The 18,910-nt window shown below is 44.7% G+C and overlaps 1 protein-coding gene across 1 annotated transcript in view; it reads left to right on the top strand.

Annotated features, from left to right (window-relative positions):
- Positions 1 to 2,727: 2,727 nt before the first annotated feature.
- PPP1R15B (protein phosphatase 1 regulatory subunit 15B) overlaps positions 2,728 to 18,910 on the top strand; it is a 51,061-nt gene continuing 34,878 nt past the window's right edge. Inside the window, exon 1 of the mRNA XM_077481255.1 lies at positions 2,728 to 4,809. Within this exon, the coding sequence (XP_077337381.1) occupies positions 2,890 to 4,809 (1,920 nt within the window). The 5' untranslated portion in view covers positions 2,728 to 2,889. The remainder of the gene's footprint in view (positions 4,810 to 18,910) is intronic.

Genomic DNA, 18,910 nt, shown 5'->3' with positions numbered 1-18,910 from the left:
GAGGATGTCACATCTGTTCTTATTATATAGAACCTATTATACTCCTCATAAATGTTTTCAATTTGGCCGACGGCCAGATGCAAGCTGCCCCTGGTGCGGGGACATGGAGGGAGACATGATTCATATATTTTGGAGATGCCCAAAGTTGATCCGCTACTGGACGGAGGTGACAGGAACCATTGATCGGGTTTTTGGAACCTCCACCAGGATGCAGGTGAAGTTTTGTCTCCTGGGATTAGTTGAGGGAGTTGGAAACCCGGGAAGCAGCCAGACGGCGGTCCTGAGATGCCTATTTCAGGCAAGGAAATTGATTGCCCTAAGATGGTTGTCGGTGTCGCCTCCGTCCGGTAGAGAATGGATAAATAGCATGAATGTGGTAATTCTTAAAGAGAAAGCGTTGTATATAAAACAAGGGACTTTAAAGAAATATGACAAGATGTGGAAACCTTGGTGGGATGCCAGAGGGATTGATATGTGAATAAAAATAGTGTGAAAAATAAATATTTTAACGATGAAAAGTGACCTAATAAGAATTAAAGTAAGAGGGTAAATGAAGAGGGTGGTAGTAGGCGAGAATGGGGATGGGAGGGAAGATTGATAGAGTGGGAATCTAAATTACATGGAACCTCAGCTAGGATGGCCCTCATGATACCAATCCCCTCTTAGGTCACCCAAGATATGAATCATCCTTTTTTATATCTTTTTTTTTATCTGATAAGGTGATGGGAGGGGGGGGACTGAGGGGATGTTCAATTTTAATGTATTTTGTAAACAAAATAAATATCTTAATAAAGAAATAAAGTAAAAAAAAAGAAATTGGATGAAAGGTTTAACACTGGGAAACACTTTTTCAAAGATAAATAGTGCATTTTATATACAACTATATAGATCGGGCCAAAATGAGGAGGAAAGAGGGACATTGCTTCAAATCAGGGACAGTTAGGAGCTATGCAAGGCCAGTGTGAAGCCAATGCGTTGTGGGAAATGCATACAAAGCATTGCACTTCGCCTAATACGTAATTGTGAACCTAGCCCCAAGGAGATTCACGCACTTTCATTTTGTCTTGGTGTTCCCACATTTTGAGTGGTCAACAGAACAAGAAAAACAGGGCACCCTTCCAATGGGAACTCTTGTTTCAGTGACGTTCAGGGATTTTCCTCACTTTGGAGGGATTTGCTGTTGTTTTAATTGTAGCTCTGGGACAGGAAGTGAATGGAAACTTCCCCTGTGCGACACAGATGGCAAAAGATAACCTAACAAGTGTTATAACTCTCCTCTACTCGATCCAAAATAGAAACAAACAAAACAAAAACCACCTACAGTTCTATTCTGATGATGTAACATTGATAGGGAGCATACCCTAATGCATATCTGTAATCCAAAGTTTGGATATTCATTTCTCCTCTGAAAAAAATAATTGCAATTCTTTTTGTTGAACTTTTTACGTGCCTGTGAAATCTCACGATAACTTCAGGTAGAAGCTCATAGCTTTTGTCAGATTAGATGAACTGTCAGAATTTGTAACAGAAGTGATGTTTTGTCGCCACCATCTTGCTATACCCCACACTCCTCCACAGTAAGGATACAGTGAGAAGGCGGCAAGCGTACATTTTGTTACACCCTCCGGAGTCTTGCATGTCACACTTATTTTTTTAGCAGTAAACAGAGCTTATATAGTGAAATACAATATTTAGAAATCGGTCGTACTGTTTACATATTGAATTATAAAAGCAGTGGTGTTCTGTCACATTCGCAAACCTGCGAATTCAGCAGGCTTGCCGCTGTAGTGTCATATTTTGTGATGTTGATGTTTTGTGATGTTGTGATGTTGCAGCCAGAAATTTTGCACTGTGCATGCGCGATGCGTTCCAGAGGATTTGCGACACTGGCGTTCAGTAAAACCGTCAGATAATGTCACGAAAGTGAGGGGAGGTAATCGTGACATTAACTTTAGACAGAGTGGAGAGCGGCGGAGAGAGCGTGGGTAACCATGGCTTGGGGAGGGGAATTACCTCCCCTCACTTCCGTGACATTGTCGAACGCATGGCGCATGTGCAATTTCTGGCCGCAATGTCACTTGTGGAGCATAGTACGATGGGGTGCAAAATATGACACTACACTGCTGCTTTTAAAGTTCAACAGTACGTCAGATGTCTATATACTGTATTTTGCTATGTGTACTTTGTTTACTGTTAAATAAGTGTTAAATGCAAGACTGTGGTGGGTGTAACAAGATGTCCACTACTCCCTGTTCTATCCAATGGCCAACTTTTAAAAGCAGCGGCAAGCCTGCCGATCTCACAGGTTTGCTGATGTGCCGAAACACCGCTGCTTTTAAAATTAAAGATCAAAACAGTGTTGCTCACTTCTAACTACTGCATATCATTATATAAGCTGAGTTTGCGTTTAAAAAAAAAAAAAAAAAAAAAAGTGAACAGCAAGACTGCGATGCGTGTCAGAATGTCCGCTTGCCTAGTTCTAAATCCAGGCTTCCTGCGGACGAGTGCGGATGTACTAAAACCGCCGCGAGGTAACGTCGCTTCGGCTGCGCATGCGCAGTAGGCTGGTAGCGTGTATCGATAGAACACCGCCTTCATGCTGTGGAGGAGTGCGGGGTGTAGCAAGATGGCGGCGGAGAAACGTCACTTCCGTTACAGATGCTGACAAGTCGACTCATCTGACGAAACACCACTTCTTGCTTTGACAGACTTGCGTCATATCGCTCCGCCCATTCGACGTTCTTTCCTTCGAAGCTTTTCCAGCTGTTGGGAGTATTACCGGTGTGCGCTTTCTGGCCGGTGGGTCCTGCGGTCGCTTGGTCGTTAAGCGACCCTCATGGCTACCGCTCGACTTTTGGAAACATCCTGGAGCTTTGTCGGCGCGGCCTGATGTTTGCTGACAAGAAGGACAGGTCCTCCCCGGGACTCCGGGCCTTGCTAGGCCGCTTTCTGCGCGGCTTGCACCCGTATCGTCTTTTTGAGCGGGTGGGAGCTGCTTGGTCTTATGTAATGGGACCCTGGGAAGTGTCGTCCTTCCTCCCTTCCGGTTGGTTGATTCACAGGTCGGTACAGTCTGGTGAGTTACCCGAGGTGCTTGAAGCGCTGGGCTTGAGTTCGGGGTCCTGGGAGGAGCTGGGAGAATGCTTGGACGAGCTGGGTACTTGGAAAGAGTTCCTTCCTCCGGAGGTTGGAGTTGATCTGGACCTTCTAAAATCGTGGCAAGGTGTTACTTCTGGTAAAGATGAGGACTCCACGTTCGAGGAACTGACCACCTGGCAAAAGGTTCATGGTAACATGCAGGTGTTCTGGGAGCAAGGCTTGGCTTGGAATGATACTGCAGAGCCAAACCAAGAAGAGTGCCATAAAACAGCCTCTGCCAGTCATAATTTCTCTTCTGCTGACCAGACCCTTACTAATGAACACGAACCCTACAAAGTGACCCACAAGATAAGTGGAGCCCTGCCACAGTCTTCCTCCCTTGGTATACTATCATATATCTTTAATGTAGGGAGTGGTGGGGTACAGGCTGGATTTCAATGGAAAGATGACCAAAGTGTAGATGACCCTAGTCAGAGTTCGTTTGAGATTCAGCATATCCGGAATAAGAGACTCCGATTTCTCCAGCAGAACAAGACTCAGGAGGTGGTCACTTCTGGTGTCGAGCAAGAAGCTAGTGAGATAGAACAGAGTCAAACAATAGTGTCCAAACTCCCCGATCCTATGAACTTCTCATTAGCCGACCAGGATGTTTCTAATTTAAATTTAGACTTGCCTGTTTCTGAATGTCTTGAGGCACAAAGTAAAAAAATACATGACCAGTGTGAGTGGTTACCAGATTTTGGCTTTACACAGGGAGATGTTCCAGAGTTTCCAGAAATGTATGAGAAGTATAGTCCCTGTGACCAGCAACCAGTTGTAGTTCTGGAAGTAGACGAGTCCAACAACCACCAGCATTTATGTCCTTCCAGTGCTGATAAGGACCAAGGATATCACAGTCTGGAATACTGGCAGTGCCCTCTTCCACCAAATCTTACCATAGTTGGAACACCTGAACCCTGTGAGTTAGACAGGGAGTCTGTATTTGCCTTGCCAACCGAGCTGTTTACTTGTCCAGATGACCAAAACAATAAAGACGTGGACTCTGATCTGCACAAAGAATTTCCTATTTCCTCTGTTACTGTTTGCACAAATAAACATATTGGCTTCATTTTGGGAACAGTTGTAAGCGATGATGATGATGATGATGCTACAAGTCCATCAAGCAGCGATGAATGGGACAAGGAAGAGGATGACAATGATGATGGATTTGACAGTGAAGGATCAATATCCTCCACTGACAGTGAAACTTCTGTCCCTGAACATGTCATGTGGGATTTGTTTTGTTCTGGTGATCCTTACAACCTTCAGAATTTCACAGCCTCGTTACAAACTGGTGTTACAACTGGAGAAACCACTCTTTCTTTGGAAACACTAGATCAGACTCAGTATGATGAAGAATTGTGGTGCGATAGTAATGCAGAGTCAGACAGTGAGAGTGACTGTAGTGCCGATGAACAGGAAAATCTAAGACTTTGGAATGCATTTTTAAAATCAGATGATCCTTACAACCCCCTTTACTTTACAGCCCCTGTGCAAACCTCAGAAAAAAGACAGAGTAGTGAAATTGCCATTGTAAATTCAGAGATGGTTTGTACATCCCTTTCTAATGAAAAGGTAACCTTGGTTACACATCAAACTTATGATCTCCAGCAACTGCAGTTTAAAGAAAAGTACAGTTTGGAAGATGGTGCCAATCTTGGACATAAAAAGGTATATGTTTGTTATATCTTTGTTCCACAAAGCTTTGTTATGAACAGTGCACTATAATTTACAATAATGGTCCCCAACCTTTTCGGCACCAGGGTCCAGTTTTTCATGGAAAACTATTTTTTCCAAGTATCGGGCGGGGGGATATGCTAGGGCTTATTCACACTGGATGCAATGACAACCCCCTTTTTTCCATTCACAATGCAACTCAGTCTGTGGCTGATCTAAAATGCTGACATGCTGCATTTTATTTCAGTGCACCACGTCCCAAATCACATGGCAATGTACTGCAGCATAGCTTACTGAGTCACGCACCACACAGCCCCCCATCTCAGCCGTTTATTGGACAGCTGCCCGAATGGTAAAGCTCAGTGGCAGCTCTACATTCCCATGTAAGTTTCTGCTGTGTGACCAGTTTCCTTACCGTATATGGACCAGTACCAAACCTCTACTTTACAAGGTTTGACAAATAAATAGAGAAAAAGTTCTGGTGCTTGGCATAGGTACCATTTTCAAAGCACTCCAGAAAAAAATATTTTTGTTTCTAGTATAATTGGCCATGCTTTTATGCTTATACTGCGGTGCTAGGGCCCATTCATACCATTTTTTTTTGTGTGCAGCATTGTAATGGTGTATGCTGTAAAAAGTAATGCATGCAAACCACTACATCCTTACCGATGTTTACTTCCCCCCACGCTCCAGCAGTCTCAAAAATTGACTCTTTCGTACGACAGCATGCTCCATAGGCAGGAATAGTCCACTGCTGGACTGTGGGAGAGTGTGGTTTTCCAGAGGATTGGCTTATAAAGTTAGTATAAACTTTGTGCTCACCCCTAGAAGAAGATAAAAAAAACTGAGCTCAGCCACACTGCAATGGAAAAGAGAATGTGTCTGGAGTTGGGCTTTAAAGTGGCATTCCAGTTAAACCCTAAGCCCAAATCTGCTCCTACCACCATTCTAGGACTATGCTGTTCTACCCTATAAAAGAAAAGATGTCTATACCTTTTCTGAAATCGGTGATGTGAATGGAATAAAGTGTGAAAATACTGCATGAATATGAGCTAAAAAAAAAAAATATTAAAGCCTCCTCTACACTGAAGACAGCCATGTGACCAGACTGGATCTGCTTCAGAATAGAAAAGTATACACATCTCATTTTTGCAGGCTTGATAGAATAGTCTTAGAATGGGAGTGTGAGTAGATTTGGGCTTGGGGTATAACTGGAATTTAATTTTAAACAGTTTATTCTCCCAGCGGCCCCAAAAGCACCAATGCTGCTGGTGTATCAGCCCTAAAATTTGCTTGCATGTTCCTAATGAATAGTAATTTTTAAAAGAGAAGTATGGGTGTTTCTCCCCCCCCCCCCCAGCTCACTGAGCAGAGAGCTGGTGACTGTCAGTCACTGCTATCTGCTCTGCCCCTTCCTCACTCATTGGAGCTCTGGGCTGTGGAGGGGGTGGGAGCGGCCAGCGCATACACTCAGCAGCTCGCTGAGACGGTGTCGGTCCATGCATGTGAGTGGATCCCAATGTCCGACCATATGGTTGTGATCTTGCCCAGGCCTGGGCCGGCTCTGTGATGTCAGCTGGCTATAGCCCACTGTCTGCTGAAAATGGGTCACAGGAGTGCAGAACAAACTGTGATTCAGAGGTGACGTATAGCCAACCTAGTTTGAGCTGCACTTCTCTTTTTAATGTCTCCATAACATTGTTATAATATTGTAATTACCCACTGTGTTTGCAATCTGTTAGAGGGCTTTCATACTGCCGTGCCCATAGCGTCGGATTTTGCAGCGCATTTTGGCCGCTAGCGAGGCGCTTTTACCCATGCTAGCGGCTGAGAGAGGGTTAAAACCACCCGCAATAGCAGCGTTTGGCCGGCAGCACTCCCCCGTTGATTTCAATGGGGAGCAGCAATGGAGGAGCGGTAAACACACCGCTCCAAAGAAGCTGCTGGCAGGACTTTTCCTGACGTCCTGCCAGCGCACCGCTCCGGTGTGAAAGCCCTTGCAGCAGATTGAGGGCGGATTGCAGGCGCTATTTCTAATGCTATAGCACCTGCAAAACGCCCTCAGTGTGAAAGGGGTCTTAATCTTTTTTGGGTTTGGTGGATTTTTTTGTTTTTGTTTTTGTTTGTATGAATAGTGCTGCTATTTTAGTCATGTCCTGAAAGTATTGGCATGTAGTGTTGTCTTTTAAAAAGTGGAGTTTCAGAAAATAAAATGCTACTCCCCTAGGTGGAGACAGCATCAATCTGATGCTGCATCTGTTCCCAGCCACCTCTGCACTGAGAATTGAGCAATTGAAAGGCTGCTGATTGCTCAGTTCTCTGCTCTGAGCTGCTGGGTTGTGGGTGGGAGGGCCTGGCTCACTCAGCATCTCCCTGAATGTTTAAGCTAGCTGGCAGTCCAGACATCTGGGTGGATCCTGGCTGTAACGGTGGGATTGATCCAGCTCCTGTACTGGCTGAGGGAAGTCAGCTGACAGATGATTTTAGCCTGCTGTCGGCTGAAAACGGATCACAGGAGTGCAGAGCGAACTGCACTTCTGTGATCAATAGAAGTAGGGTCAAAAAGTTTTGGCCCTACTTCTTTCAGGAGCCTCCCAGGTGCACTAAAATGCCAGGAAGCACACACCAAATTGTGGACCACTCAAGTAGTTTGCGCTATATATGGAGACTCTCCTCTACTGGAGATGGACTTGATAATCTTTATTAATGTGAGTTGCCTACATTACTCTTTTTAAATAGTAAAAATCTTCCATATCTAGTAAAAATGGACCCTTAAGTAACAGAGGTCTGTCTGCACTTGCAAAGCAAGTAGCAGTAAGATTAGGTGTATATATTCATTCATTCTCTCTCTCGGCATGCATAGAAAATGCTCTGCATTTGCCAATGCATGGAGGTGCCATTAGGAATTAATTGTATCCCTGTGACTGTGCTAATGTGCAGTTCTTTGTGGTTCAGAAAAGGTGTGACCATAGATATGTGATCCTAGCCTTATTGCAGCTGTGAGTTGTTCATTAATCTGCCCACTCCTGTTATAGGAAAAATCAGTCATAAGACCTAGACACTTCTTTTTCTGAAAACATTGAAGGACACGGGATAAGCCTGTATGTTTGGTTTTGCACGTTCTTCTTCTTTTTTTTTTCCCACCATAACCTAAAGTTGTCTAAAGGAACAATTTCCCCAGCTCTGCTAGTATTCTATGGAAGTGGCTTCTTCTCTGCACAATAAGCTCATTGGGTTCTCTTGGCTTTGCTACCATTCAAAGAAGTCCTTGTATTTTTTCAGTGACTACAAGGTGATTCCTGAATTTGCCAATGTGCAGTTCAAATCTAGTTTCAATGGTCCTTTGCCAGTATCCCCCCCCCCCCTTTTATTTTTATTTTATTCTTCTCCCTCTGCTGCTGATGTTACACAAATCTCATTTAGGCATAGTATGGGGCCATAATGGATAAGAATGGCAAGGGAGATAATAACTAAAGGAAACTTGCTGTTTTCCATCCAAAAATGCTTTTAAATTACACCAATAGCCTGCCACTACTATTTATTTCTGTATTAACCACTTCAGCCCCGGACCAATTGTCAGCCTAAGGACCAGAGGTCTTTTTACAATTTAGCACTGCACTGCTTTAACTGGTAATTGCGCGGTCATGCAATGTTGTACCCAAACGAAATTTGCGTCCTTTTCTTCCCACAAATAGAGCTTTATTTTGATTGGTATTTGATTGCCTCTGCGATATTTATTTTTTACGATATAAAAGGAAAAAGACTAAACATTTAAAAAAAAAAAGATATTTTCTACTTTTTGTTATAAGAAAAATCGAATGAACTAAATTTTAGTCATACATTTAGGCCAAAATTTATTCAGCCACATGTCTTTAGTAAAAAAAAAATGTCAATAAGCGTATATTTATTGGTTTGCGCAAAAGTTATAGCGTCTACAAACTAGAGTACATTTTCTGGAATTTACACAGGTTTTAATTTATGACTGCCTATCTCATTTCTTGAGGTGCTAAAATGGCAGGGCAGTACAACTCCCCCCCCCCCCCCCCCCCCATGACCCCATTTTGGAAAGTAGACGCCCCAAAGAAATTGCTGAGGGGCATGTTGAGCCCATTGAATATTTTTTTTTTGTAGGAAAAGTGATTGAATAATGACACAAAAAAAAAGTTTCCAAAAAGTTGTCACTAAATGATATATTGCTCACACATGCCATAGTTATCTGTGGAATTGCACCCCAAAATATATTCTGTTGCTTCTCCTGAGTACGGGGATACCACATATGTGGGACTTTTTGGGAGTCTAGCCACGTACAGGACCCCCGAAAACCAATCACTGCCTTCAGGATTTCTGAGGGTGCAAATTTTTGATTTCACTCCTCACTACCTATCACAGTTTCGAAGGCCATAAAATGCTAAAATAGCACAACCCCCCCCCCAAATGACCCCATTTTGGAAAGTAGACACCCCAAGCTATTTAATGAGAGGCATGTTGAGTCCATGAAATATTTCATATTTTGCCACAAGTTGCAGGAATATTAAAAAAAAATTATTTTTTTTTGCACAAAGTTGTCACTAAATGATATATTGCTCACACATGCTATGGGCATAAGTGAAATTACACCCCAAAATAAATTCTGCTGTTTCTCCCGAGTACGGGGATACCACATGTGGGGGACTTTTTGGAAGCCTAGCCACGTATTGGACCCCAAAAACCAAGCACTGCCTTCAGGATTTAAATATAAAACGCTACCAAAAACTGTTAGCGATCGCAGGGATCAGGCCTGACTCTGCGAACGCTGCAGTTATGTGTTTAGTGTTTTGTAAGTGACAGCGATCGATACTGCACTTGGGTGGGCTGGGCGGAGGGGCAAAACGCAGGTGCTAGCAGGTATCTGGGCTGATCCCGCTAACAATGCGTTTTTTTGGAACCCTAAACTGCTGGGGACGCTAGTATAGATCTGATCAGATATTGATCTGTTCAGATAATCTACCACTATGGGAGGTGTATGCTTTGCGCGTGGGTGTTAGCGGTACTGGCACTAACCTAGCGCTGCCTGGGGCAACGCAGACCCTGACCCTAAAACCTAATTGATATCACTCGCTGGGTGATCAAGGGGTTAAACCTTTATTGGGTAATAAATGGTGGGTGCCCTGATGCTATAAAAAGCAAACTAACTAACCAGAGTCACCCGTAACACTTATACGGTGATCACTGGTGAAAGGGTTAACTAGGGGCAATCAGGAGGTTAAAATCTTTATTGGATAGTATATGGGGGTCCCTGACGCTATATAAAAACCTGACGGGGAACCTAAATAACTAACTGGCTAACCAGCGTCACCAGTGGCACTTATATGGTGATCGCTGGTGAAAGGGTTAACTCTAGGGGCAATCAGGGGGTTAAAATCTTTATTAGGTAGTATATGGGGGGTACCTAACGCTATAAAAACCTGGCGGTGAACATAAAAAATAACTAGCTACCTAGCAGCACCAGTGACACTAATGCAGCGATCAGAAAAACGATCGCTTAGTGACACTGGCAAAAGGGGGTGAAAGGGTTAACTCTAGGGGCAATCAGGGGGTTAAACCTTTATTGGGGGGGTAGGGGGCTACCCTGGACCTAACACTAACTGCCCTGACAGTTTTTACTGTCAGAACTGACACTAAATGCAGTGATCAGTAAATAAATGATTACTGCAATCACTGACACTGTGACTGGGAGGGGGGGCGGGGGATCGGGGGGATTTGTGTGCCTATGTGTACGAGCGATCGAGAGGGGATGGCCAGAAACCAACGGCCATCCCCTCATCCCGGATCGCTCCTGAAGCGTAACGGACTGCCGCAGCCAGCGGGAGGGGGTCCGATCTGACCCCCCCACTCGCTGGAAGGCAAGCACGTACATGTACGTGCTTGTGCCTGTCAGTTCCATTCTGCCGACGTACATTGCCATGTGGCGGCCCTTAAGTGGTTAAGATTGCACACTTCAGATTTTGAAACCTGATTTCATTTTCATGATGTTCGATTTGTCTTGTCTTCAATAGTCAACATAATTCATTGTTGAGTAGATATATATGTTGTTAAAGTAACTTTGGAAGCAATATAAAAGCATTCCAGGTAATGACTTCCCGAGAGATAATGAGACTGATGCAAAGGACTGAAACTTAAAACCTGCGACAAGATCAAGATGATGTAACTGTTGGACAGACAAAGTTGTCTACTGGGAACCAACACGCAGCATAATAAGCAGAATACAATATGCAAAAAATAAGTCATGAGGCATATAGACGATTTTTGTTTTATGGTAAATTCAATAGGTTTCTACTTGGGAGAAGATGTTTTTCTGGTAGGTAATTAAAGCAGTGTTAGGCTGGGTTCACACTGCAGCGATGCGGGAACGCTGTGAATCCGCGGTGGGTTCCCGCATCGCATGCCTCCCGGCGGCAGTTCACACTACCCTATGCGAACTGCTGGGAGTGTCAGTGAAATGTTAATGACACCCCCAGATCAGTTCGCATATCGCAGTGCGATTTGCAAACTCGGACAGGAATCGGATCGCATGGCGTGAACACCCATGCGAACCGATTCTGCTGCGGACCAAAAAAAGGGTCCTGTGTGAGTTTGGGGCGGGTGCGATGCGAATTCAGCCATACTATCTGTATGGCTGAACTCGCATTGCACAGAGATCGGATGTGATTTGCACTGCAGTGCGGTGCAAATCACATCCGGTTCTCGTAGCCGCAGCAATGTGAACCCAGCCTTAAACCCAAACTTTTAATATATTGCAGTTTACCAATTCTTATGTTTGATGGCTGCACTAGTGTGTGTGTGGGGGGAGTTTTGCCGGGTTCACACTATTATACACAACGCTAGTAAGACTTTCATCCTACTTTGCTCTGCGATATCAGTCCTACATCCATCCAACTTTCATGAACAGGATACTACTTTGATCCGACTTTTCAGATAGTACGACTTGTCCTTTGACCAATCAAAACTAACGCACAATGGGAGGGGCTACAGCAGAGGGCAGGAAATAACACAATGTCTGATGCCAAAGTAGGATGGTTAGGACAAGGATCCAAATTTGATCCTAGTTCAGTGATCGTCAATGGGCTGAAGTAGGATCAGAGTCGGACCAAAGTAGTACAGGGAGCATTTTCAAAGTCTGACCGACTTGTGTCGGACCAGTTAAGGCTCTCATAGGGAAACATTGGTTTTCACACGTCATGCGACATGAGCTGACAATGTCAGAGCATTTGTCGTACCAGTGTGAACCCAGCCTTAGGCTTTATTTTTTTTTATCTTCATGTGGCGATCCAGCCAGCAATTCTGTTTTTTTTTTTTTTTTTAGGTCAAGCTGCCCTGCGGCTGTAAAAGGTTGAGATAAAACCTTTTAACACTCTCACTGGTGCTTACAGTGATCAGCTTTTATTCATTTATTCGTGCAAAACCTTTATCCCAAAAAGAATAAAACTGTTGCTGTAAAAGCGTAAACATTTTTAAAAACTATAAGACAAAGGCATAATGACCTAATATGCATCTCATACTAGTTCATTATGAAATAGTTACCTTAGATTGAAGCTCCCGCACACCGATGAGTTAGCTGACATCTTCCTTGTTTTTTTTTTGTTTTTTTTCGTGTTCGTGGGCTTTGTCGCTGTGATTGGCTGGAGCCGCAATGTCACTCCCCTGCATGTGTGCAAGGCCCTGATGAAATGGCACTGGTGACCGTTTCTTCAGAGCACATGCGCCGATGGCCGCGTATATAGTAAGTATAGGAGATAATTACAGTACCTACAGATTAGCCTTATTATAGGATTACCTGAAGGTACAATTAAAAAGGAAGACTTTACTTCCTCTTTAAAAAGTGTAAAGCTGGCTCTACCTGGTTCATTAGATACGTGTGAACTAACAAACCTGACCCAAACACCCCATCCACACATTGGCATTGGATAGGGAAAACGTTTCCATTGGGCTATTGTATTCTGCTGTCTGAATACACAGATCAGAGCAGCAGCTGCTAGTTAAGCAGATTTTATCCAACTGGGCGGTTGGGCAGAAGTCTATCGATAGACTGCAGTAGCCACATGTGGATCAAAATTTGTCTGTTCTCTGCTGTCCGAGGGTGTTAGGGTGTTAATGGCCGAATCCCCAGGTTAAAATCAGAGGGGGAGGGGGGGGGAGGGAAAACAAATACAGCTACTACATATGATTGGTAAGCTGCAAAATATTACATTTGTGGTTTAGGGGGTTTATACCGCTGTAAAGGCAGTGGTAGCTACAGTACGTTTAAGATTGTGCCAATCCTTACAATGTTCTCCTTACTGAGATTCGATTAGGAGATAATCCATAAACAAACTGATATTTCAGATTCAATTTTTATCAGTCTGAGGTGCTGTACCCAGATGAGACGCTTATAAGACCCCTTTCACACTGAGACACTTTTCAGGCGTTTTATCGCAAAAAATAGCGTCTGTAAAGCACCTCTCAAGCCTCCCCATTGTGAAAGCCCTAGTGCTTTCACACTGGGACGGTGTGCTTGCAGGATGGGAAAAGTTCTGCAAGCATCATGGTTGGGGGAGCGGTGTATACACCGCTCTCAAAACGCCCTGCCCATTAAAACTAGCGGTGCTTTACCAACACCGGCACCTCCTCAGTGTGAAAGAAGCCTAAAGGGCAACTAGTTCAGTTTTTTCAATGGCCACGCATTTTAGACTTGTTTAGGTTTTGTGTGTTTATTTTTTTTAACACCCTTACTGAGCAAAATTGCTGAAAACACTTTTACTTAAAAATTTTACTAAGATTTGTAGGCTTCACCTGGATGATTTTCCTCCTCTGTTGTCATTCTTGGTAAATGACAAAAGTGTCAAGCCTCCAAAATGTATGTGCCCAAAAAATCATAAAAGACCTAAAATTATTTTTTTTTTTTCTGCACGATTTTGTGGGTTTGTTGGAGAGCCATCATTCAAAAATGTACCAAATTTTTGCACTGAGCCAGGTGCGTTTGGCATTGCCTTTTTGCCACGGTTTTTGTGTATTTTGTCACTTGACCAGCATGGAAAAATCGCACTGCATTTGAAGTGCCATTAAGAAATCATGACATCGCATTTCAGGTTTTGCTGCGATTCTGGAATCGCATGAGTGAAAAGACCAGTTCTATAGGAGAATTATTATTCTGGTGTTAAAAAGTGTATTGTGCATTTACAGGTGTTCCAGTTGAAGTCCTTGGGATCAACTGGGACAATCAGAATGGAACTCTGTGTAGTCAGGTGTAAAAGTGAGCAGAAAAATGCTCAAGTGTGAATTTGGTGTTTATTAACCACTTAAGTCCCGGACCAATTTGCATCCAAAGGACCAGGCCCCTTTTTGCGATTCAGCACTGCGTCGCTTTAACTGACAATTGCGCGGTCGTGCTATGTGGCTCCCAAACAAAATTAGTGTCCTTTTTTTCCCACAAATAGAGCTTTCTTTTGGTGGTATTTGATCACCTCTGTGGTTTTTATTTTTTGCGCTATAAACAATAGAGCGTCAATTTTGAAAAAAATTCAATATTTTTTGCTATAATATCCCCCAAAAATATATAGAAAAACATTTTTTTTTTCCCTCACTTTAGGCCGATACATATTCTTCTACATATTTTTGGTAAACAAAATCGCAATTAAGGATTGATTGGTTTGCGCAAAAGTTATAGCGTTTACAAAATAGGGGATAGATTTATAGCATTTTTGTTACATTTTTTTTTTTTTTTTTACTAGTAATGGCGGCAATCAGCGATTTTTATTGTGACTGTGACATTATGGCGGACACATCGGACATTTTTGACACATTTTTGGGACCATTGTCAGATATACAGAAATCAGTGCTATTTAAATGCATTGATTCCTGTGTAAATGACACTGGCAGTGAAGGAGTTAACCGCTAGGGGGCAGTGTAGTGTTGTTTTGTTTTTTATCGTAGGGGGGGGCGTGGCCTGGCATGTGACGTCACTGATCGTCCTTCCCTATAAAAGGGAAGAGACGATCGTGACAGCCACACAAGTAAGCACAGGGAGAGGTTGGTTTACTCTCCTCGTTCTTCAGCTCTGTGACCCGATCGCGGGACACCAGCGGCGATCAGGTCCGCTGGTCCCACGATCACAGAGCACAGGACCAGGTCGGGAGCGCCCCGCCGGCGGCGCGCTCCCGACCCACAGCTGGGCACTTAAAGAATCACGTAACGCTACGTGATTGTCCCCAGCCGTGCCATTCTGCCGACGTATATCAGCGTGAGGCGATCCTTAAGTGGTTAAAATAACTCTTATATTATTGCTATTAACTGGTTTGACAAACCTTGTGTGCAAAAGTATAGTATAAGAAGTTATAAAATAGAGAAATATTGGAACCCTAATATCACTCTATGCATGCAGGGCTTTTGCCCATCTTAGACACCTTTCCTCCTTGCAGCAGCAATTTATCAGAAAAAAAAATGCTTTGGAAAAAAAAGCATGTAATTTAATTGGTCCAAAAAAATTGTATTCTGGTCGTTGACAAGGGCACTTTCACACTGGTTTGCTTCAAAACTGCCAGTAAAAGCCTATGAGTTAATGGAGCGGTTTTTAACCACTTTAATACAGGGCATTTATACAGCTTCCTTACCAGACCAATTTTTAGCTTTCAGCGCTCTCACACTTTGAATGCCAGTTACTCAGTCATGCAACACTGTACCCAAACAATTTTTATAATTTTTTCATACAAATAGAGCTTTCTTTTGGTGGTATTTGATCACCACTGGGTTTTTTTTTTTTTTTTTGCGGCATAAGTGAAAAAAGAGCGAAAATTTAGAAAAAAAATAAAAAAAGTTTCTGATAAAATCTTGCAACTAAGTCATTTTTGTTCATAAATTTGGGCCAACATTTATACGGCTACATCTCTTTGGTAAAAATAAACCAAATTAGTGGATATTATTTAGTCTCTTTAAAAGTTAGTCTACAAGCTATGGAAAACGAATCAAATGCAAATCATTGAAAATTGATCACATCTGATCACACCTGATGCACTGACGGCCTATCTCATTTCTTGAGGCTCTGAAATGTCAGGAAAGTACAAATACCCCCCAAATGACCCCTTTTTGAAAAATAGACAGGCCAAGGTATTTAGTAAGAGGCATGGTGAGTTTTTTGAAGTTGTAATTTTTTCCCACAATTCTTGGGAAAATGTTTTTTTTTATTTATTTTTTTTGCTTTTGTTTTTTACAAAATTGTCATAATAACAAGTTATTTCTCATACACAGCATAGGCATACTTCCAATTACACCCCAAAATACATTCTGCAACTCTTCCCGAGTATGGCAATACCACGTGTGGGACTTTTACACAGGTTGGCCACACAGAGAAGTCCAAAATGCAGGGAGCACCGTCAGGGATTCTAGGAGCATAAATGACTCCTCTAATTTCCTAACAACCTATTCCATTTGTGACAGGCACTTGGGTACTCTGACGGGCTGGGGACAGGCACTCGGGTACTCCGACGGGCTGGGGACAGGCACTCGGGCACTCCGACGGGCTGGGGACAGGCACTCGGGCACTCCGACGGGCTGGGGACAGGCACTCGGGCACTCCGACGGGCTGGGGACAGGCACTCGGGCACTCCGACGGGCTGGGGACAGGCACTCGGGCACTCCGACGGGCTGGGGACAGGCACTCGGGCACTCCGACGGGCTGGGGACAGGCACTCGGATGGGCTGGGGACGGGCACTCGGACGGGCACTCGGACGGGCTGGGACGGGTACTCGGACGGGTACTCGGACGGGCTGGGACGGGTACTCGGACGGGCTGGGACGGGTACTCGGACGGGCTGGGACGGGTACTCGGACGGCCTGGGACGGGTACTCGGACGGCCTGGGACGGGTACTCGGACGGCCTGGGACGGGTACTCGGACGGCCTGGGACGGGTACTCGGACGGCCTGGGACGGGTACTCGGACGGCCTGGGACGGGTACTCGGACGGCCTGGGACGGGTACTCGGACGGCCTGGGACGGGTACTCGGACGGCCTGGGACGGGTACTCGGACGGCCTGGGACGGGTACTCGGACGGCCTGGGACGGGTACTCGGACGGCCTGGGACGGGTACTCGGACGGGCTGGGACGGGTACTCGGACGGGCTGGGACGGGTACTCGGACGGGCTGGGACGGGTACTCGGACGGGCTGGGACGGGTACTCGGACGGGCTGGGACGGGTACTCGGATACTCGGATGGGCTGGGACGGGTACTCGGATACTCGGATGGGCTGGGACGGGTACTCTTTATTGGGGGGGGGGGGTAATCGGTGTGGTTGGTGTGTACACTGAGCGGTAACGAGATATTACCGCAATCTCCTCCTCACACACGATTAGTGTGTGAGGAGGAGAACCCGGTAACATCTCGTTACTGCGGTTTGTTTAAATTCTGTGACCAGCTGTCATTGGACACAGCCGGTCACGTGGTAAAGAGCCAATTTCATTGACTATTTACTGCGATCGGTGGTTGGGCTGTGTCAGGGTGACAAGCCACATCCCCGATCGGCGTGCTGCACGCGCCCTAGGCACGTGCACCAGCCCTAGAACGGCACAGTACATGTGACCAGCTATGATTGGTAACGGCCAGTCATATGTATCAGGGGGGGTCGATGGGGAGGAAAATCCCACAGATCGGAGATGGGCTGTGTCCGAGGGACACGGCTCATCCACGATTGCTGCACTGCGGGCCCCCGGGGGCCCGCAGGAGCAGCGTAATACCGAGGCCATCATATGACGTCCACCCAGGATGGGAGATCCCATCTGTGGCCGTCATGACTATGGCCGGGTATTGAAGTAGTTAAAAGGATGTGTGACTCAAACTGCACCAAAAATGCTTGGTGGGGACATCCGAGCTAAGCTGCAGCTCTGTGTATCCATTCAGACATAGGGCCGTGCATTAAGATAAAAAGTCTTCTGTGTGCAGCAGTCCCCCTTAATACCTGAGCCCCATCTCTATCCAGCACTGTCTATGAGTGTCTCGGGCTGTCCGAGACGCTCCCTCCTTGGCTGAGACACAGCAGTGATGTCATTGACTGACAGCAGTGGGAGCCAATCAGGAGAGAGAGATGGGGCCGGCCCAGCCCAAGGCCCTGTTTCTGAATGGACACAGGGACAGCTTGGCTCGGGTGCCCCATAGCAAGTTGCTTGCTGTGGGGGCATTCAACAGGAGGGAGGGGCCAGGAGCAGTGAAGAGGGAACCTAGAAGAGGATCCAGGCTGCTCTGTGCAAAATCAACAGCGGGTAAGTATAACATTAGGGCTGCTAACTAACGATTATTTTCATAATCGATTATTTTTTCAGCTAAAATCCCAAAAAAATTAAATAAAAAATAATAATAATGTAATATGCCATTTTTCCATTTATTTTAAAGTAATAATGAAAAAACTGAGTGTTACACTTGAACTTCAGAATAAAACACCAATGATGGGGTGCCATTCCTCCCGGGAACCCCAATGATAGGGCGCTATTCTCCCCTGCCCGGGAACACCAATGGGGCACCCCCCCCCCCAGGAATACTTGGTGTTAGGATGGGGCACTTGTCATAAAACATACACAGTACATGAATTTTTATCTTATTGTTATATTGGCTGCTACCTTTCACAGTCAGTGTGCAGCTCGCCAGCTCTGCTCCCCTCGCGGCTGCTTCTCGCCTCTGTTCCCTGGAGGCAGCAGCGAGCAGGGCTGAGAAGATCAGTGGGGAGCTGACGTTAGGAGAGGCGCAGATGTACCTTGTGTAAAGACTGGAGGAGGATTTATTTAATGGATGGACAGGGAGGAAGGTGCGGACCAACTATTCGATAATGATAATCGTTGACAACGATTATCGATTAATCTTTGCAGCCCTATATAACATGTTTGCAAAATCTTTTTTTTTTTTTTTTTTTTTTTTTTTTCAATAAAAAAAAAAATTGCTTTAAGATAAAAAAAAGCGTCTTAAAGTGGAGGGCCACCCTGAAAAACAAAAACATTTTAAAAATTAGAAAAACATCTAAAAAAAAAAAAAAAATGAAAAAAAATTTTTTTTTTACTTACCAGAAATGCCTGTTGCTAGGCACTTTATCCTAATCTTC

Source organism: Lithobates pipiens, unplaced genomic scaffold (assembly GCF_037356315.1).
Source record: "Lithobates pipiens isolate NorthernLeopardFrog02 unplaced genomic scaffold, aLitPip1_a1.2 Scaffold_16, whole genome shotgun sequence".
NCBI classification, from domain to species: Eukaryota; Metazoa; Chordata; class Amphibia; order Anura; family Ranidae; genus Lithobates; species Lithobates pipiens.
The sequence above is the reverse complement of the archived record's forward strand: the minus strand, read 5'-3'. Positions and strand labels throughout refer to the sequence as shown.